Source organism: Schistocerca serialis, chromosome 2 (assembly GCF_023864345.2).
Source record: "Schistocerca serialis cubense isolate TAMUIC-IGC-003099 chromosome 2, iqSchSeri2.2, whole genome shotgun sequence".
Classification (NCBI taxonomy): domain Eukaryota; kingdom Metazoa; phylum Arthropoda; class Insecta; order Orthoptera; family Acrididae; genus Schistocerca; species Schistocerca serialis.
This window is the reverse complement of record NC_064639.1, coordinates 147,877,967-147,900,702: the sequence shown is the minus strand read 5'-3', so window position 1 is coordinate 147,900,702 and position 22,736 is coordinate 147,877,967. Positions and strand designations below refer to the sequence as shown.

General features: G+C 43.6%; 1 protein-coding gene across 1 annotated transcript in view; it reads right to left on the bottom strand.

The window, feature by feature from the left end:
- Nucleotides 1-22,736, bottom strand: part of LOC126456862 (SET domain-containing protein SmydA-8-like) — a 283,466-nt gene that overhangs the window by 32,845 nt on the left and 227,885 nt on the right. The window contains exons 4-5 of the mRNA XM_050092678.1: nucleotides 20,524-20,896; nucleotides 19,925-20,116 (exon numbers count right to left, since the gene is read on the bottom strand). Of these exons, the coding sequence (XP_049948635.1) occupies nucleotides 19,925-20,116; nucleotides 20,524-20,896 (565 nt within the window). The remainder of the gene's footprint in view (nucleotides 1-19,924; nucleotides 20,117-20,523; nucleotides 20,897-22,736) is intronic.

Below are 22,736 nucleotides of genomic sequence, written 5' to 3'. Positions count from 1 at the left end.
TTAAAGTTCACTTACGCGATAAACCAGTCACATTTAAAGGTTGTCGATTCAACTTAATATCCAGGAGTTACGGTCATGAATAACTTAAATTGGAACCGTCATATGGAAAATATGGTAGGATACGCAAAGACAGCGCTTTGTTGGCAGAATACGTAGAAGATGCAACAAATCAATTAAAGTGACCGCCTACAAGACACTTGTCCGTCCTCTTCATGAGTATTCCCAAGCGGTATGGGATTCGTATGAGATAGGGCTGACGTAAGACATCGAAAAATTCAAAGAAGGTTAGCTCGTTTTGTATTATTACGAAGTAGGAGAGATTGTGTCACGGATATGATAAACGAGTTAGGATCAAAATCATTGAAACGTAGGCGTTTTACATTGGGGCTACGTGTTTTCACTAAATTCCAATCGCCAACCTCCTCCGCTGAACGCTACGTTATTTTGTTTACCCCAACATACATAGGAAACATCAGCATTGTGTTAAGAGACGTCAGTGCTTGCGCGGTAATGTTTAGTTGTTCATTATTTCCATGCACTTTTTGAGAGTGGAACGGTAGAGAAATAATATGACTGGTTCAAGGAACCCCCTGCCAAGTACTAAACTGTAAATTGCCGAGTGTTCATGTAGATGTGGATGCATATGTCAAGGGAGGTGTAACAGGAAGGAAGGAGGGATGTAGGAATGGATAGTTCAGAAGCGCAAAATAAGAGTGAAAAACTTGCAAAGTAATCCTTACTTATACGTATCTCACAATTCGTTTTATCTTAGGAGAGGGAGAAAAGAAAGAAATGTTTTCAGAGCGAAGAATAGATTATAGGCAAGGGGATATAAAAGAATACGGTTTCATAGGTTTTGAGAGGAACGACGGAGGACAGTAAAGAAAGCAGAAATTAAGGACAACATATAGTATCAATGGAAACCAATAGGTTTTTTTTTTTTTGTAACGTTTTGTGAGAATGGAGTAGAAGGGCAATTGAGATGACATTGTGTGTGTGTGTGTGTGTGTGTGTGTGTGAGAGAGAGAGAGAGAGAGAGAGAGAGAGAGAGAGAATGGAGGAAAAATTAACAATGAATAAATGTAAGATGGAATCGTTTGCGTAATTTTTGGAGGGCGGAGGGAGTATTAATGGATGGAGGGAAAGAGAGAGATGTATATGAAATTGCACAAAATACCTTTAAACGTACATCTAAACTGATTACTTTGTATCTAGACGGGGTATAAATGAATTAAAAATGTAATATTTAACAAGCTGTATATTCAAAAGAAACTCACTTCAATTAAAAAGGAAACCCCAAGGAAAAATAACTCAAATTTTATTTTATCTGTGCCATGTGATCTCACTATGAGGAAAAATGAAACCCCAAGGAAAATAACTCAAATTTTATTTTATCTGTGCCAAGTGATCTCACTATGAGAAAAAATGAGGAAAAACATGAGATAACAAAACTTTTTAAGGACCCCAATATTTTATACAAAATCCCACCTTGTTTTATACTTCTTTCATGCGTCTTGGCATAAAATCTATAAGCCGTCGGATGTAACAGCTTGAAGACGACACTTCCTCCTAGGCTTCAAGAACGCAATTCCAAAGAGCGTCAGCTGTAGTTGGTTCGTGGGGCTCGATTCTCTCTGGAGGCTTTTAACAGCCACAAAAATGCCCTCAACAACTCCAGTAACGCCATGTAAAGAACGCAGGACTGTGCCGTGATTCTAAATCAAATTAAACAAGTCCACTTACTACTGACTGGATCAGGGTTAGATTAGTTATGGTAGAGAGGTGGAAGTCGCTGCTTTCAGAAACTCTGTCTCTAGTAAGCTTTCTTATAGTAGTAATGTAATTTTAGTTCACGAATCAATTGTCAAGTAAGTTCATAGGATGTAAGGTCACAGGACCTTCATTTCCTATTTTAAGTGACCTTGAGATTTTGAAAATATTGGCATGGACTCGAATTCGAGTTCCGATTCCAATTTTTCTTTTCTTCGAGATGACACTGTTCCAGCATTTCGTTCTTTCCTCGTGGTGCCCAACTCCTCCAAGTCTCTACCAACGCCGCAATCCTAATTAAGAATGGAAGGGAATTCGATACTTGGTCCTCTTCGTGTGGGGTGAACAACGACGTTATGCACAAGATTGGAGTCTCAGGCAGCACAGAACCAACCGTTGCATTACGTCTAGTGGAACATGTGCAAATCTCGCTACTGGTGAAGAAACAACAAATATTTCATGTCTATTCGTAGCTATAACACAATAGCGAAAGGCGCCTGGTTCGAACCCCGGTCAGGTAAGAACTATTTGTATCTTCGTTTCAGGTACCAATATCACGCTATGGTTGAACATATTTAATATCTGACATCTGGTATCCTTGGTTAAGAATTCATATAGGTACTAGGTTCTACTCCCCGTGCATTACCACAACGTTACTTCATGGCGTTTCAAACTTATGCGTTGCACTTTATCACATACCTTTCGTGGTTACTTCTCAGGGGCAATATAAGCTTCAGGGGGTTCCCGCTGCAGTGCTAAACGTATCTTCATTTATTTCCAGGTTTGAACATTCGGCCATGTAAACTGACAATGGTTAAAACTTCGATATTTTAGGTCTCATTGTGCCTAGTCGAGTCTCAATGAGACACACAAGCTTTGTATGGTTAAAAGTGACTACAAATTCAGATCACGAACAGCAACTCGTCATGTCATTTAATGGATGTGATAAGGCTTCTGCAGTGCACTTACTGCAATGAAGTTTAAGTTACAAGCGTTAGGGACTATCTTATCTCTAATAACATGTATTCTAATATTTATTGTATGATGTTATTATTTTACGTCTGGACTGGCTGCCATAAAGAGCAGTATTCTTAGTAAAATGTAAATGTCGTGTGACTAGGGCCTCCCGTTTGGTAAACCGTTCGCCGGGTGCAAGTCTTTCGATTTGACGCCACTTCGGCGACTTGCGCGTCGATGGGGATGAAATGATGATGATTAGGACAACACAACACCCAGTCCCTGAGCGGAGAAAATCTCCGACCCAGCCGGGAATCGAACCCGGGCCCTTAGGATTGACATTCTGTAGCGCTGACCACTCAGTAAACGGGCGCGGACAGTGTTCCCTACTGGTCTCATGTGGTACCCAGTGTGTGTGTGTGTGTGTGTGTGTGTGTGTGTAGTCAAACGACTATTCTGCAGAGGGTTTAGAGGACCTGAGACACAGTTGTGCTATGCTGGTTGCATATAGTCAGGTGTTGCCTACACATCGGAATTTGGGGGTGGCCTGCTTTTTGTGCAGTCGAGTGTACATTCGGTACATGTGATTGTAGACCCCTTCACAGACGTGGGGGAGGCCTTGCCTGTGTCTATCGAGCTTGCTGGGTGCAGTCGCCTGCAAGCTGTGGTTCACATCGTCTCCAACGACGCCAATCATGTGGTTTCTGAGGTCACCCTCAGTTCATATGGGTGGCTTCTGGAAGTGGTGAAGGCTGCTGGCCTCGCATATTGGGTGCAAGCACAGCTCGCAATAGTCAGAATTTTTTCCAGAGTTGATCGGGATCCTTTGGTTTGGAGTCGTATGGAGGGTTTCAATCGTAGACATCTGTGACGGTCTTGGCTGCAGATTCCTGGACCTATGGTATCTGGTGGTGAACTGTAGAACTCCCCTTGATAGGTCTGAGTGGCACTACACAAAGGAAACAGCTACGCGGCTAGCAGAGTACATGGCGAGTGCACAGAGGGGTTTCATAGGTTAGGCGGTAGTTTGTGATACTCTGATAAACACTCCGAAGACGACAAGCTGATAGCAAAACCAGACCACGTTTAGAGTTATGATACTTTGACCGTCAAAATTTTATCAGTAAATTGTCGAAGTATTCGTAACTAATTTCCCGAATTTAATGCCTTCCAGGGAACTTCTCGTGTTTAAATTATTTTCATAAACTAGAGCTGACTGGAAGTCCGATGTAAAACGCTCTGAGATAGTTAGCGATTCATGGAACGTGTATTGAAATTAGACTTCATAGGAGCGTGAGTGTTCACTGTAGTTGACAAAAATATTGTCTCTACTGAGGTGGAATTTGAGTGTGGCAGTGAAGTTATCTGGCCATATATAACAGGTCTAAGTGTAATCAAATTAATTATTGGATTTCTCTGTGACAATTTGAGAGTCATTCAAAGAAAGTCTATGATCAGTAGCGCGGAAATGCCTAGATTATGCAGTATTAGTTGAAGGCGACTTTAAACTATCGAATAGGTACTGGGACGTCTATAGATACATTACAGGGCGTGCAGACAGACAGGCTTACGAAGTAGGAGGGTTGGAACTTAAATGGTGGCAACTATTTATTCACAATCGATACAAAAGAGTAACATGTTTGCACCTGTTACTGTCCTTCAAAGTAGTCACCAGCTTGTGTAGAACCCGTTGCCAGCGATGTGGAAGGCGTAGTATTCCGTTAGCAGAGCCTTTTCTGTTGGTGGTGCGAATGGAGTGGTCTACTGCCTGTCGAATCTCTGGAACAGTTCTGAAGCGAGAGGCCACCAAGTGGTTCCTTCATCTTCTGAATCAAATCAAAGTCACAAGGACTTACGTCAGGGGAGAATGGTGGATGCTACAGTACTTCCCAGTCTCATCGGCCGAACAGAGCAGCTACAGCTTGCGCTGTATGCGCCCGCGCATTGTCGTGCAATATGATGGGTGGGTTGCGCAGAAAGTGTCGCCGCTTCTTTCGCAAAGCTGGTCGTTTTTGGGGCATCACCTGCGACCAGCTCTGCGTTGCCTTTCTTTAACTTATCTCCTAAGATGAGTCTTAAGGTAACTATTGCCTCGAGTGTTCCTTCATTTCTGCGGAACCCTAATTGACCTCTTTGAAGCCGGCTTCTTTTGAATTTTTCTGTAAAATAAATCATGTCAGCATTTTGCAACCGTAGCTTGTTAAACTGATAGTTCGGTACTATTCACATCTCTTAACACCTCCTTTCTTTGGAATTAGACCAGTTACATTCCTCCTTAAGTCTGTGGGTACTTCACCCATCTCAAATATCCTAGAAATAGTAAACTGAACTTCAAACATTAAAAATTTGCCGATTTTATAATTATTTTTTATGTCTTTCGCTCGCTACACATGAGAGGAGAGTGGGTTGTTGGGCAACTTCGTTCCTTTCACCGAAATATCCCAATGGAATGGACGGAGAAAATCTGAAGTGTAAATTCTAGTTTTGGTATTCGTCTGTAAATGCAGGAAAATCTCCCAAAAAGTTTGGTCGGAACTAGGTGACTGGAACTACTTTAATTTTCTTCTGGTACCAAGTTGGCCATGGTCCCAGTCAAAATCAGTTACATGTGTGTGTGTGTGTGTGTGTGTGTGTGCTACATCAGGCAGATGGATTAAATGTCCTGCGAGAAGACTTGTGTTTGATTACCACCTACGTACAGCGCTGAGGCAGTGTAACAAAATCTGTTACTGAACAATGACCCCCCAGAAAAGCGGCTGCTGTCAATACCGCAGCAATACTGAATCCTGATCCGACAGATGAAATGGTACAGTTTTGTGTACAAGTGAGCTACATTTGGCTCCGTTGCTTGTAGAAGCTACGAATGCGTCTCAGAATATACACGCATCGGATTGCACGCCCGTCATACGTGATGCCTACCCACGAGCTCGTCCCACGTTTGTTGCGTCTATCTGAGAACTGAATGTGTGCGCCTCCTCACTTTGACGTCAACTAAGCAAGGCCTTTAATTGGATACAGGGCGCCGCTTTTTTCTCGTATTTTCCAAGCTTCTATTGTTACTGTTTTGTTTTACCAGGCTGTTATGTGTAGTAACTTCATTTTTCGGTATTCGTTTCACGAAAAATATTGTTTTAATATAATAATTATGCTGTCACGAAAAGCAGCAACAAGGTTACCTCAATGTTCAAGTGTGGCACCCCAACCATTGGATTTTATTTATCACATGCATCGCAAATAATGTTCGATATATATCTAAATTCTTCTTAAAAATATTTACAAGTAACGAGATGCAACAGTTTGCAAGGAAACTGCAATCTTGTGTTGTTCTTTGAGCGAAAAAAACGGCCGTGGCACTTGGCATGGGGAGAGAGGCGGGGTGAGTGTGTGTGTGTGTGTGTGTGTGTGTGTGTGTGTGTGTGTGTGTGTGTGTGAGTGTGTTTGTAGGGGGGGGGGGCGAAGGGGACAGGGATCTGTCCGGCCAGAGGAAGCTCCACTTATAAGCCGGCACATTGCAGCTATGACCACATTTTGACGTTTTTTTTTCCTGGAAGGAACCATTACAGAATGAGCGTCACAACCCCCGCCCTCCTCCACCAACCCTCCAACATCCTGGAAAGGAGCACGATTTTGAGTGAACAGAGAAAGTGTGGGGAGAGACTGTGGTGCCAAATAGGAAGTATTAAATAACAAATGCATTTAATTAATTAAATGAAACAACAAGTTTACTGTTACCAGTCACCGTTCTATTTATTTCCCGGACGCGTTTCAAAGGTTTAAACCTCCATCATCGGGTGGACTTAGATTAGTTAGTATGACATTTGTGTGTGCGTTGTGTTACGATTTTTTGTAGGAACTTGTGGCACTGTCTAGTGGAGAAACAATACACTATTTCAGAACATGGTTTTGGGTTTCTTCTGACAAAAATTAAACTGATATCTAACGATAAACATAAAAATAAGTAAAATAGAGTACCTCCACTGGTCACAGGTTCCTTTCGCTGTCGTAACACATCACATGTATACTGTCATATTTATAAACAAATATGGCGTCTGGAATGTGCTGGGTGCAAGGTTCGTATAGCAGAAGAGAAGACATAAACGCAAAGTACAAAGAATATACATCGTAACAACATTATTACAGAAGAATAATTTAAAGGATTTGGAGGTGTTTGTTGGAAACATGTATGTGTACTTCATGTGGTATATAAATCAGATTTTGACAAGTTAAAACAGCTTAAACTTCATACTCGTTTATACAGTCAGTTGAAATGTTAAAATGGCTTAAACTTCATACTTGTTAATGACAATCAGGTGAAATGTTACAGACTTTGAGTACAATAATCATATTGGCTACAGCAGTAAAATTATATATAAAAGACAATATTTGATTGGGATTAATAGAGAGATGTGGCAGGCTGGAGGCAGAAGGAGAGGAAGAGGGAGAGAAAGTGTGTGTGTGTGTGTGTGTGTGTGTGTGTGTGTATGAGAGCAAACTTTACATGGCAGGGGGTATTACGATTACATGCTACGTATATTAGCTGCCTAAAGGTTGGGGTAATACATTGGTTAATGCTTTAAAATATGCAGATAGATATACAATTTCTGCCAGTAGTTGTACATATAGTTTCAAGCACCTAAAATGTTCGTATTTAAAATGCATTTAAATTAATTGTCAACGTATGTTTACTGTGCCTCACGATACGGAAGTATTATCATATACTGAGGTGACAAAAGTCATGGGGTAGCGATGTGCACATATACAGAAGGCGGTAGAATAGCGTTCACAACGTATAAAAAGGGAATGCTTTGGCGGACCCGTCATTTGTACTCAGGTGACTGATGTGAAAACGTCTCCGACGTGATTATGGCCGCACGACGGGAAGTAACAGACTTTGAAAGCTGATTGGTAGCTGGAGCTAGAAGCATGGGACGTTCCATGTCGGAAGTCGTAGGGAACTCAAAATTCCGAGATCCACAGTGTCAAGAGGGTGCCGAGAATAATAGATTTCAGGCATCACCTCTCACGGCGGACAACGCGATGGCCGACGACATTCACTTAACGACCGAGAGCAGCCTCGTTTGATAGAAGTTGTCAGTGCTAACAGATAAGCGACACTGCGTGGACTAACCGCAGAAACCAATGTGCGACGGATGACCATCGTATCCCTCAGGATAGTGCGGCGAAATTTGGCGTTAATGGGTTATGGTAGCAGAGGACCGATGTGAGTGTCTTTGCTAACAGCGCCTTTCCTGGGCTCGTGACCACATCGGTTGCACACTAGACTACTGGAAAACGTGGCCTGGTCAGGTGAGTCCCGATTTAAGATGGTAAGAGCTGATGGTTGGATTCAAGTGTAGTTCTGACCCCACTAACTCATGGATCCAGTTTGTCAACAAGGCATCGTGCGTGCTGGCTGTGGCTCCATAACAGTATGGGCTGTGTTTACATCGATAATTAACTGGAAATTGTTATGTTGGGCTACTTGGAGAGCATTTGCAGCCATTCATGGACTTCATGTTCCCAAACGACGATGTAATTTTTATGGATGATAATGAGCCATGTCCTTTTTAGATATTGAGAAGGCGTATGACAGTATCTGTAGGGACAAGCTCTGGGATGTGCTGAACGCAAAAGGGATAGATGAAGAGATAACACGAAAAGTCAGAAAAATGTATGAGGGAAGTGAGAGTTGTGTGAAAGTGGGGAGGGAACGTACTGCATGGTTCAAGCTGGAAAATGGGCTGCGACAGGGAAGTGCACTTTCGCCTTTATTGTTTATTATTGTTATGGATGAAATCCTACAGCAAGTATCAGATGCAATTGGAGATCATAAAATGAAAGCAATGCTTTTTGACGATGACCTGATGTTATGGGGAAATTGCGAGAAGGAGGTGCAAGAGCAGTTAGATGTATGGGAGGCAACGGCAGCACAATATGGAATGCATTTCTCTGCAAAGAAAAGTGAAATAATTGTCACAACAAGGAAGAAGAATAGGCCAAATGTGGATATAACTTGTGGAGGGGAAAAACTACAAGTGGTAGAGAACTTCAAGTACCTGGGAAGCATGATTGAAAGTAAGGGGGGAAACGCAATGGAAATAAATGAAAGGTGCAGAAAAGCAGGGCAGTTCTACAAATGCATTAGGGGGCTTATTTGGAGCAAGGAGGTGCCACAGAAATCCAAGGGAATTATATACCGAACCTACTTTGTCCCCATATTGGCATACGGAAGTGAGACATGGGTAATGCACAAAAGCGACAAAAGTAGAATACAGGCCAGCGAAATGAAGTTCCAGAGGAGCAGGCTGAGTGTAACAAGACGAGACAGATTGCGAAATGTGTATGTGAGGGAAAGACTAAAGGAGGAACCAGTACAGGACAGGATAGAAAAATCAAGACTGCAGTGGTATGGACACATGAAGAGAATGGATGAGGGAAGAATTCCAAAGAGGATGTTTGATCTGCAACTGGAGGGGAAGAGGCCCAGAGGAAGACCAAGAGATAGATGAGTGAAGGGAGTGAAGGAATGTGTGACGAGAAGAGGAGAGAACTGGACGAAGGTGGAAGAGGGGGAATGGTGGAAAGACAGAACACGATGGAGAGGCTTGTGTTCCCGACAGACCCAGCCAGTGGCTGGAAACTGTCCAAGATGATGATGATGATGAATGCGCCATGTCAACGGGACACAATTTTTTTTTGCGGTTGCTTTGAAGAATATTCTGGTTTGGGGTTGGGTAGGGTTGTTTGGGGGAAGAGACCAAACAGTGAGGTCATCGGTCTCATCGGATTAGGGAAGGATGGGGAAGGAAGTCGGCCGTGCCCTTTCAAAGGAACCATCCCGGCATTTGCCTGGAGCGATTTAGCGAAATCACGGAAAAACTAAATTAGGATGGCCGGGCGCGGGATTGAACTGTCGTCCTCCCGAATGCGAGTCCAGTGTGCTAAACACGAATATTCTGGACAGTTCGAGCGAATGGTGTCGCCACACAGATCGCCCGACATGAATCCCATCGAAAATATATGGGACATAATCAAGAGGTCAGATCGTGCAGAAAATCCTGCACCGCCAACAGTTTCGCATTTATGTATGGCTGTAGAGGCAGCATGGGTCAATATTTCTGCAAGGGGCCAACGACTTGTTGAGTCGAAGCCACGAAGAGCTGCTGCACCCTACCTGGCAAAAGGAGGTACGACACGATATTAGGACGTATCCCATGAGTTTTGTGACCTCGTAGTAAGTTGTCAGTACGTGTACTGATACTAAAATGTAAACTTTCACGTCCGGAAATATCATGTCCATTATAATTATCCGGGCTGTTATGCCGTGGTCGGTTGATGAATTCTGTGGTGTTTCCCAACGTTTCGTCTCCGACTGCGGGAGACATCTTCAAGGGGGTCCGTAGCTTGATGGAAGGTCCAACACACACACTGGCTCACTGGCTCGCTGAGTCAGTAGCGAGCCAGTGTGTGTGTTGGACCTTCCATCAAGCTACGGACCCCCTTGAAGATGTCTCCCGCAGTCGGAGACGAAACGTTGGGAATCACCACAGAATTCATCAACCGACCACGGCATAACAGCCCGGATAATTATAATGGACATGAGTACGTGTACTGAACTTCCTCAACTTGACAATATGCGCTATTAGGAGCATTGATTCGCTGCTCTGTCGTGAAGAGCAGTAACATTTACTTCTTTCTTTTCTAGATAATATAGCCTAGTGCTTATGCAATTTTTCATTTAATTTTGTCATATTCCAGACATACCTTTCAGCTTGTAGTGGCACCTTGCTTAAAACGTAATGTAAGAAGCCGTGGAAATGAAATGAAGGTTCTAACATAATAAAGCAGCTGGGACTACGAAAACCAATACATAACCAAGCCCCAAAATTCCCGCAGCCTCACAGTACTCAATGCAACGCTCATTACACTGACCAGGAGAACACGGCAAGTGCCGTAACCTGATTTCCCAAAAACTTCGCTCAGTGGAAGAATAGCCAAAATAAGCGAGCACCTATCTTGGCTTATCCGTAGATACTCGACCGTTTCTGAGATAACGACCGTCAAAGTTATCGACTTAAGTTAGATAATTTTTGGCGCACAATGACCTGAGCCAATCTGGTAGCATACTTATTAGCGTCTCGGTTTATAAGATTTACGTCCCGTGTTCGAAACCTGATTATTGTTTTTATTTTATTTAATTTTTTCATTTATCTAACCACGTCCGTCTTCTCAAGTTAGAGGTTACCAAGGTGTTACACTAACTGTGTAATTGCTATTGTGTTCACAGTGGTGTCATACATTTATTAAATAATATATGTTTGTATGGTGTTTTCAGGGATTACAATCTTTATAAATTCTTATGTTCTTATATTTCATGCATATAACAATTGTTAATTCTTGTTTTATTCTTATTTTTATTCTTAAGGAAGATTTGGTGCATTCCATTGGATGATAACGGTCGTAGAAACATTCAAAACACAGAAATTCCGAACACGACGACCAGCATGCGAATGCAGGCTTGCCACAGCGCCATGTCTTTGTACTAGTGATTCTCACTCGGGAAAGAAACGTCGTTACTGTTGCTGAAGATTGGCAATAATTTCGTGGCAAACCTCGCATAGCGGATCACTTTTCCAAGAACTGGCACATAAAATACACTAGAGGACTTTCACCGAAAATAGTTTCAATTACTTTTTCCATACATTTATTTTTTAAATTAATTCCCAGGCGTACAATTACTAACGAATAAGGAGAACATTATTCAAATGGTTCAAATGGCTCTAAGCACTATGGCACTTAACATCTGAGATCATCAGTCCCCTAGACTTAGATCTACTTAAACCTAAATAACCTAAGGACATCACACATCCATGCCCGAGGCAGGATTCGAACCTGCGACCGTAGCAGCCGCGTGGTTGCAGACTGAAGCGCCTAGAACCGCTCGGCCACAGCGGCCGTTTGGAGAACGTTATTTCAATATGCACTGGAAAACATTTGCGTAGTAGTCTTCTACGGACAAGATTAGAGAAATGAAAAAATAAAATAAAAATGATAATCAGGTTTCCGACACGGGGCGCAAAATTGTGAAGCAACGACGCTAGCCATCGTGCCACTGGTTTGGATGAACTATTTGCTCGCTAAAAGGCAGATAAAGTAACTCGAAATCTTGGACCATCGTTCGCTCAGAAGCGATCGAATATCTATGGATAACTTAACACATGTTCGCTTATTTTGAGGCCTCTTCCATTGAGCGAGGTTTCTGGGAAATCTGGTTATGAAGCTTACCGTGTTCTTCTCGTGAGAAGTGTAGCACATTAACATGATTCAACATTAGTCTAATAACATGATACATATTTTTTAAGACTAATTTTAAACAGTTTGAGTTTCCAAAGTTGCAGAAACGTACCGCAGAAAATTTATCAAAATCTGTTTCACTCATTACGACAGAACGTTGTACTTAAGGAACGTGTCAACAATAAGACAAAACAACGATTTATTAAAATGTGATTTTCATCGGTCTCTGCGTTGATAGTCGATGGAGTGTAAAGTGAGAGGTTACAAAGGACTTGTATTTACCGTCCCGTCGACAACGAGGTCATTACAGACGAAAAGCCCAAACTAGGAATGTTTCAAGAACGGGAGAAGGAAATCGGCCGAGCCCTTTCAAAGAAAACCTATCAGCATTGGCCTGGAGTGATTAAGGGAAATCAAGGTAAACCTAAATCTGGATGGCTGGACGCGAATTAGAACCGTCGTACGCCGGCCGCGGTGGTCTCGCGGTTCTAGGGGCGCAGTCCGGAACCGTGCGACTGCTACGGTCGCAGGTTCGAATCCTGCCTCGGGCATGGATGTGTGTGATGTCCTTAGGTTAGTTAGGTGTAAGTAGTTCTAAGTTCTAGGGGACTGATAACCACAGCAGTTGAGTCTCATAGTGCTCAGAGCCATTTGAAGTTTTAGGACCGTCGTACTCCTGGATGCAAGTCCAGCGTACTAACAACTGCGCCACCTCGCTCGGTCTCTAGTTATATGTGCTGCATCTTTTTTGTAAACTGTGGTTGAAATGCAAACAAAAAAATGGTTCAAATGGCTCTGAACACTATGGGACTCAACTGCTGTGGTCATAAGTCCCCTAGAACTACTTAAACCTAACTAACCTAAGGACAGCACACAACACCCAGCCATCACGAGGCAGAGAAAATCCCTGACCCCGCCGGGAATCGAACCCGGGAACCCGGGCGTGGGAAGCGAGAACGCTACCGCACGACCACGAGATGCGGGCGAAATGCAAACAATTAAGTCAACGGAGAATGCTCTAACCTGGATTTGCGTGTTTGCCTCCGTGTAGGGCGGCCATGCCTATGTATGACGTAGTTACTGGCTTCCTTCCGCAGCCGGCATGGGCCGCAGGCAGACTGCCGGAAATACCGCACGGCGCCTCTGCTGGCGCGCTATTATTACGTCAATTTACGGCTCTGCGCGGGGCAGTAAAGCTCACGATTTGCTGCTCTGTTCCTATCCCCAGAGTTCTGCGCTGTACTTCCGGGTGCCCGGCCTCTGGCTGCAGATGTACGCCTGCTGACAGCTCGTTCACCAGCGGCAAAGTGTTCCCTCAATGGGTTACACAGAAAGCGCTATTTTACTCAAGAAGCAACTTACAGTTACTTACAGTGAAGGTCTCTTAGACTTCCGCGATAGCGCTGAACACATTACTTGGAATCAGCTCGATCCATTTCTTCTTTTTCTTTTTGCAATAATTTATTTTGCGCTATTTTGTGTCACCGTCAACATCAACATCTACCGGTTGGTTATAATTAAACTTTCTAAAAAAAATGGCTCTGAGCACTATGGGACTTAAAATCTGTGGTTATCAGTCCCCTAGACTTACAACTACTTAAACCTAACTAACCTAAGGACATCACACACATCCATGCCCGAGGCAGGATTCGAACCTGCGACCGTAGCAGCTGCACGGTTCCGGACTGAAGAGTCTAGAACCGCTCGGCCACCGCTCTATTTAACACGTTATAACAAGGAAACTAATTACTTTACGAGTACCAAACGTGATAGCATTAATGTCCAGAGTATGGGGTGCATAATTTCCATGAGTCACAGCGCCAACGTCAGGTTCCTACTATGGCCACTAGGGTCGACGATCAGTAATGGTGATTCCTAGTCTGACATCCTGGCCAGTCGCAGTGCACTTGTTGACATGTCAACATGAGCTGGGACAAAAAGCTCTATTATCAAAACAACAATAATGCTGTGGCTGCATTTCGAGAATATCGCCGTCTGAAAGGATTACGGAAGTGTCCTCTTTCTCCACTTGCTGTGCAGAGCATGACGAAGGAGTTCGAATCAGCTGGAGAGCTGAGCATCGCTCAATTAAACACCCTTAAACACACTTATCCGTCCACTTCATGAAATCGCTGTTGCAATGACAGACAACGCTGCGAGCAATTCCCGATCGCCAGGCAGTGCGCTTGCTGTGTCACGATAGTTGAACATCCTATGGTCCACTTTACGGAAGGTGCTTCGAATCATTCTCAAATGGTATCCGTACAAGATCCATATCGTACAGTAGCTTGCACCACGGAACGCACAATGACGTGTTGTGTTCGCTCTCCACTTTCTTCCAAGGATTGAAGTTGATGAGGGCTGGCCCTGGACCATCCTATGGACAGACAAAGCTCATTTTTCTCTGACGGGTAAGACGAACACACAGATTTGCTGAGTGTGGGGATCTTCACCTCCAATCACTGTGTATTAAGTTCCTTTGTATGGTGAACGTGTCACCGTATGGTGTGGCTTCTCGGCTACGTTCATTATTGGCCCATTCTTTTTCGGACAGGTTGGCGCTCTAGGACCCAAGCCGTGCAGTGTGACTGGCCAGCGTTACTGCGATATGCTTCGCCAGCATGTCATACCCATCCTACAGGAGAGAGACGCATTGAACTCAACAGTTTTCATGCAAGATGGCGCCCCACTACACATCGCTCGTGCAGTTCATAAGTTCACCTGCTTCTCCGAAAGACATTTGGAAACGATCGAATTATCAGCCGATCGTTTCCAAATGCTTGGTCGGCACGACCACATGATCTCATTCCTTGTGATTTCTGGTTGTGGGGCTATCTGAAGGACACGGTTTACCAGGTGAGCATTCTCACATGTGCTGATCTGAAGGGCAGCATGTCAAGAGAGGTAGCCAGCATACCTACGGACATGTTTCGTTCTGCTGCGCAGAATGCAAACCTGCGCTTTCAGACTCTTCTGGACATTGATGGGAGCCATATTGAGCCCCTTTTGTAGCAGTAATTGTACCGGTATGTAATGATATGTACTCGTACGGTAATTAGTTTCCGTGTTATAACGTGTTAAATATGGAAAATTTAACTATATCCACGCAGTACATCTACGTCTATACCCCGCAATCCACCCTGCGGTGTGTGGCGGAGGGTACTTTTTGTACGAGTTTTAGTTCCGCCTTTTCCTGTTCCAGTTGCGTATGATTCGCGTGAAGAACGATTGCTAGTAAGCCTCCGTGTGCCAAGAATCTCCCCAGCTTTATCTTCACGGTCTTTTCGCGAGATAATCGTAGCAGAAAGCAATATATTGGTTGACTCTTCTCGGAATGTTCGCTATCTGAAATTTAACAGCAGACCTTAACGTGATGCAGAACGCTTCTCTTGCAGCGTATGCCACTGTAGTTGGTTGAGTATCCCCGCGACACTTTCGCGCTAAATGAAGCTGTAATTAAACATATTGCTCTTGCTTCGATCTTTTCCGTTTCCTCTATCAGTCCTGTTTTGTACGAGTCCCATAATGGTAAGCTATATTCAGTTACTGGTCGAACGTTTTGTAAGCAACTTCCTTTATTGATGGACTATGCTTCCTTAGGATCTCAGTGTTGCATCTGCCCTATACGCAATTAATTTTACATCGTCATTCCACTTCGGATCGCTTCGTATGCATACACCTAGACATTTTATGGAAGGAACTGCTCCCAGTGGTTGTCCTGCAGTCGTGTACTCATACAATAAAGGATCCTTCTGTCTATGTATTCGCAATACGCTACATTTATGTTGAGGGTCATTTGACATCCTCTACGCCAAACGCCGATCCTCTTCAGGTCTTCCAGCATTTCGCTACAGTATTCTAGTGTCGCAATTTCTCTCTATACAACAGCATCATCCGCAAAGAGTATTATGGTAATTCCGACGTTATCTGATACGTCATTTATATATACTGTGGAAAGTACTGATCCTGTAACACTCCCCTGGGACACATCCGAAGTTATTTTTACGTCTGAAGACTGCTCCCCATTGAGAATGATATGACAATATTCGCCATAGTGAACGTAAATAACACTAAACAAAGAAATACATTAATTATTGTCACTCTAAACGTCGCATGGTTGGCGAGTGAGTGTGCCTAGGCTAATATCTGTTGCAGATATGATTCAGAGAAGCTGACACAACCGGTGAAATGAAGTACACAGAATAAAAAATACCCTTCCGGAAGAAAAGGTGAGAAAATTAGACTGAGTATAAAAATCTTCCTCGTTCACAATTATATTTTTACGAAGATACCGTACACTGTGGCAGCATACAACATAAACTTTTAGTAGCCTCATCCTGATGAACATGAAATCTCAAAATCCATTTATCAGTATTGCTACTCCATGTAATCAAAGGCTGCGTCTGTAAAACTCAAACATACCCTGTAAGATCATATATTTAAAGTGCATGACCAAAATTGTGATGGCGGCAGAGTCATTGTGATCCAATATTTATTTCGATATCGTCTACCACAGACTATGATTCTACAGACTGATCACAACTAGACAGTGGTCTGGCATAACTCACAGTAAATCGCTCCTAACACTTGCGCTATCCCACTGGTACGATGTCGCTCTTACAGCCAATGTTGTTGGATATATTCAAATCTCTGCTTTCCCCAACAGTTTTTGTCCTCTACGGTTCTCTTCAGTACTATGGCAGTAAACCCCTCAGCGCCTTAACTCGTATACTATCGTTCCTTCCTCCTTCTATTCACTTCTCCATTGTCCGCCCCCTTAGCTGAGTGGTCACTGCGTCTGATTTCCATGCAGCGTGCCGGGTCGGAGATTTGCTCCCCCAGGGACTGGTTGTTGTGTTGACCTCATCATCATTTCATCATCATCGAGACGCAAGTCGCCCAACGTGGCGTCAACTGAAAAGACTTGCAACTCGGCAGCCGAACTTCCTGAGGTGGGGACTCCCGGCATTCCTTTATCAGTCAACACAAGTTTCATCATGCCCAACACCACATCTCTAACTCTTTTAATCTCTTGTTTTGTCGTTTTCCCACAGTCTACGATTCACTTCCATACAATATTATGCTCTAGACGTACATTTTCAGAAATTTAATCAAACTAAGCCCTATGTTTATTGTTGTGGACTGGCAAGACAGCCAGTCCACAGTGACGGGTAACCGAAAGGCACGCACTTAAACTCAAGCAGGCTGGCGTGAGGTCTGAAACAGGATACGTAATGAATGCTATAAAGAAAAGTACGTAGCTGCTGGAATACTTAACTTTAATCCACAATTGGTGAACATTGGTCTTGTTGATACAGTATATGCGTCATTAGATACATAGCAAAGGATAATTGGCGCCTTGCTAGGTTGTAGCAATTGACTTAGCTGAAGGATATGCTAACTATCGTCTCGGCAAATGAGAGCGTAATTCTCAGTGAACCTTTCCTAGCAAAGTCGGCTGTACAACTGGGGCGAGTGCTAGTACGTCTCTCTAGACCTGCCGTGTGGTGGCGCTCGGTCTGCTATCACTGACAGTGGCGACACGCGGGTCCGGCGTATACTAATGGACCGCGGCCGATTTAAAGGCTACCACCTAGCAAGTGTGGTGTCTGGCGGTGACACCACATTTATAATAATAAACTTCTTTTAACAAAGAATTCCCTCTTTGCATATGGTAGACTGCTTCTTATATCATCTGTACTTCTTACATCATGCGTTATTTTGCTCCCAAGTTAGCAGAATTCCTTCACATCGTCTACTATGCGATCCTAAATTCTTCACTTTTGCTGCTCCTCATTACTTTCGTCTTTATTTGGTTGACTCTCAGTCCATATTCTATACTCAGAAGGCCCTGTTCGTCTTTATAACTTTCACCGAGGACAGGTATCTCATCCGCGAATCTAATCAATGATGTTCTTTCACCCTCAATTTTAATAACGACTCCTGGACCTTTCTTTTATTTCCCTAACTTTTTCTGCCATGTTTAGATTGAACAGCATCTATCTTACCCACTATTCAATCTAAGTATTTCACTCTTGGTTGTCTATTTTTATTGCTACTTCTTGCTTCTTCTACATATTACACATACTCATCTTTTCATACAGGTTAAATATATTTTATGAGAATTTGTAGCATTTCGACAATTTGTCAAACGCTTTTTCCGACTCAACAAATCCTATGATATTGTCATGCTTGTTCTTACGTCCTCCGCAACGTCGGCACTGACTCTGGTGCCTTTACTTTTGATAAAGCCAAACTGACCGTCACCAGACAGTTGCTCGGTTCCCTTTTCTATTATTCTACATATTATGGTTTTCAGCAGCTCTGACCTTTGATGCATGAGTTGTGAAGCAGATTGAGCTATAGATCTCGTATTCGTGTGCCTTTTCTGTTTGCAGGATGGTGTGAATGACATCCTTCAGAAAGTTAGACGGTATGTCTCCAGTCTTATAGATACTACGCACTAATTTGAATAATCGTTTGATTATCTCTTTCCCCAATCAGTTTAGATATTCCGAATGAATGTTGTTTATCCCCTCTGTCTTATTTGGTCGCAGGTAGTCCACAACTCGGTCAAATTTTGGCTTTAATACTCCCTCGTAAAGGCCCTTTCCACTGGCTGGATAACTCAAGTCAAATGTTGGAGGAAGGGAAGGGCATACCACTACAATACCACCTGAACTAAATGAACAACACATAGCTTCAGATAACTTCAGCTAATCACGTCAGAAAATCGACAATATTTTACAAAAAATGGCTCTGAGCACTATGGGACTCAACTGCTGAGGTCATTAGTCCCCTAGAACTTAGAACTAGTTAAACCTAAATAACCTAAGGACATCACAAACATCCATGCCCGAGCCAGGATTCGAACCTGCGACCGTAGCGGTCTTGCGGTTCCAGACTGCAGCGCCTTTAACCGCACGGCCACTTCGGCCGGCACAATATTTTACGTTCTACCTATTATATCCATATAATAAGGTAAGGATTACACGTCCTATCGTCAGCTAGGTCATTAGCGATGAACACAAGCTCGAAATGCGGAAGAAAACTGGCCGTTGTCCTTGAAAGAAACCAATCTTGAATTCACCTTAAGCGATTTAAGGAAATCAGGGAAAACGAAGACGAAAACTACGTAAAAGGAACAAATCAAGTTATACTTTTTTTTAACTATCAGGTTAAAATGCATTTATCAGTTAACAGGCTCCAGAGGTTAGACCACATACTCAAAATACACGCGAACTTCGAGGTATGTGTATTCGGAGCTTAATAGGTGGTAGATATGGTTCGTTCTGATATGCATGGCACGTACTGTTGTTCCTTGCTGGTGCTCAAATATTCCCGAAAGATAAGGCATCTGCGCTAGAATTCGGTGTTTCATGGCTGGCAGCTCTGGCTCAGGCTGACCTGTGTAATACAGGAAAGATACCAGGGATGAGACTCCTGTACTCGAATACAACTGAATGTCGAGGTATACCTGTCAGAATACGACGCTTCATCGTTGATAGCTCTGGTTCATCCTAACCTGCGTGGCACCAGAAAGGTACCAGCGATGAGATTCCAGCACGAAGATCGAGGCATGTGCGCAAGAATTTGGTACTTCATGGTTGGCAGCTCTGGTTATTTGTGAGCTGTATGGTATCGGAAAAGCATCAGCGATGAGGGGTCCCGATTGTAAACAAACGTCGAGGCATACGCAACTGAAATTGGTGCTACATGGTTGGCAGCTCTCGTCTGTTTAGACATACACAGTAAAAAAAAAAAAAAAAAAAAAAAAAAAAAAAAAAAAAAAAAAAAAAAAAGGTACCAGAGATGAGACAGCCGTACTCCAGTATACCCCAGTGTCGAGGCATGTGCGTCAGAATTCGGTGCTTCACGATTGGCAGCTGTGGTTTGTACTGACCTGCATGGTGTAGGCGTAGCTGAGCGTGATGGGCCGCCCCTGCGGGATGCGCGTGGACGCCCTGACGGTGAGGACGCATTGCTGGTCGTCCGTGTGGCTGGTGTTGGGCACACAGTCGTGGCACATGAGGAACGCCGCCGGGAACAGGCTGCGCGCGCTCTGCCCATGGGGCCCGATCTCGAAGGCGTTCACCTGCCAAGTAGACACCATAACACTTAAGCTCTCATCCAGAGAACGTCAACCTGATCTGAAACTTCGAGTCTTTATTTGCTGGACCACCCGGTTATTCCCTGGACAGACTTAGAGTCTTTAACTATCTCTCTCTCTCTCTCTCTCTCTCTCTCGCTCTTTGTTCTCTCTCACTCTTTCGCCGGGAGCACATACCCTTCTGGACATGACTGGAAGACAGGATTACGGATAGGGTAGGGAGGAGCGATGTAAAGGCCGTCAGAATGAATCTAAAACTCTAGATTGGGGGCGTAGTTAGATGTATGGATTTTTCAAGCCGTTTCATTCTGTTAGTAAGTTCCGTAACTGCCTACATTCTGCTGCAGAGAGTCTCGTTACAAGCCTTTCAGTTCTTTCCAGATGTATCGCACCTCTAGTATGCCGCAGACGGTGTGTATCTCGTCCTCGGAGAAGTGGTCCATGCCCCAGAGCGAGCGGATGGTGTCGACGACGAGCTCCTGGTTGCGGCGCCACAGGCTGGGGATGCGCCTGCGCAGCTCGTTGTGCGCCTCCATGGTGAGCAGCGTGCGCCAGCGCGCCGGCGCCGCCGCCTTGAGCAGCAGGCAGCGCAGCGCCGCGACGGCGCCGTAGTAGAGGCGCGCGCCCGGCGACGCCAGCGGCGCCGGCAGCCGGCGCGCCGTGCCGTGCGCCGACATGGCGGCGCACTCTGCCGCGCTGTGGCCCAGCTCCTGGCCGCGGCCGCCGCACTGCGGCCCGCACAGCGGCCACGCGCATCCGGGGCACCTGCGCCGTCGCAGCCCAGAACAGTGAGGGCACGGAGGGTGGTTAAGGGGCTCCGGAAAGACTCAAAATCATGAAAAGTTCAATTTTTACTTTTTTTCGTTTTCTGAATCTGCAGACTATTACCTTTTAATAGATATATAATTTATTCAATTCCGAAGACTACAACTATTTTAATTTTTTTTTTGAAATCTGTTCTACATGGGCGTGACCCACTGTGGCGATGTTAAACTGCTGTCAAATGGTGTTATTATTAACGTCCGTGTTCATCAGGTACATTTTAGTGATGTGAGATAAAGTATGTGTTGTGGCTAACCTGCGATGGTTCAATATATATCGCTGGTGTGATTGTCGATTGTTTCATGTTTATTTACTCTGTCGTTATCTCGAAAATATTCGTAATTAATTCTGTTTCTTGAGTCTCTGTTTTGTTGAAGTATAATAATGAGTAAAAGTAAAGTTATTAGAAATCCTCTGAAGGCTTTTAAGAAAAGGAGAAATGTTGGAAAGCCAAAGGTATGTGTTATTACTGTAAACAATAAAGACGATAACCAAGTGAGTGAACCTAACCTCTCAAGTACACCTGCCCATAGCAGTCAAAGTGGGAAAGAAAATACTTCACAGAAGAAGCTTGGTTCAATGAGTGAAAACTATGAATGTTTTATGGGCGAATCGGATGTGAATGAAGTATTTGATATGTCGGTTCTCAAAGGAATTTTTTCAAACTGTGTAAGATGTATTCATTGTAATGAAGTTGGTCTGGAACTCTCCATAATAAAGCACGCAGAACTTGCTAGTGAAATACAACTGAAATGTGATAAGTGTTCATACATGACCACCTTTTGGAACAGTGTTGCAGTAACTGCAACTGAAGAAAATGGTAGCAAAATCTACGAACACAACAACGAGCGATGCTTGCTTTAGACAAGGAACGCCTTCGGGCTGCAGACAGGGCTGTAAAGAGTCTAGAAATACAAGCAAGAGTAAACAGGAGGAGGAACAAGAGGAAGCTGGAGGAGGAGTTTGCAGAGGATGAAGATAATCCATCCTATGGACCTGGAATGCACTAAAAAGCTAATCCTATCTTTGTCGCTCGATTCCCAAAACGTTTATTTTCTCATACTAATTACATGTTTTCTAACGATCTTCCAAACATATTTCTTTCAAACTTTCAGTAAATGTTACACAGTACCTTCTGCATAATTTAACACAGCCTTTTTCCAAAAAACTGTATACTTTTGAATATATAAATAAAAAATTGCAAAAAAATGTTGTGAATTTTCATTACAATTGAGAAAAAAATCATCTTTAATAACTGAACTAAAATTTTGTAAAATCCCTGTGTTAAGTTGTAGCCCATATTCCAATAAATAATCTGTAAAAAGTTCAACTTCCTACCTCAAATACTTTGTGAGGAAAGATGTAATTTATAAGCGTTATTTTAACATTGCAAGTATAGGGCGTTCCGGAGCCCCTTAAGGCTTAAAGCACTGTCGGCGACGGAGGCACTAGGGCCGGAACACAAGTTCAATGAAAGATCGCCTGCTGGTATTTTTTGGTTTTGCACCATATTACTCTGTCAGCAAAACTTAAGTCTTACAAGGGAGTGGTCAGACTTGTCATGCCGAAACGTGTGTTGCCTTTTTTACCACCGTGAGTTAACATTGCAAAAAGTCTGTATGCAGAATTTTAGCTGCTGACATGACCTGGAAGTCTGTAAACAATTTTATGAAGTAAGACGTTATTGTCGGATGATTTCCGCGCTTATAACTGCCTCTTGTACAGCCCTGACCCCTCTCGCTACGTTATACCAACGCCATCTAGGGACAAGGTGGCGTTAGCT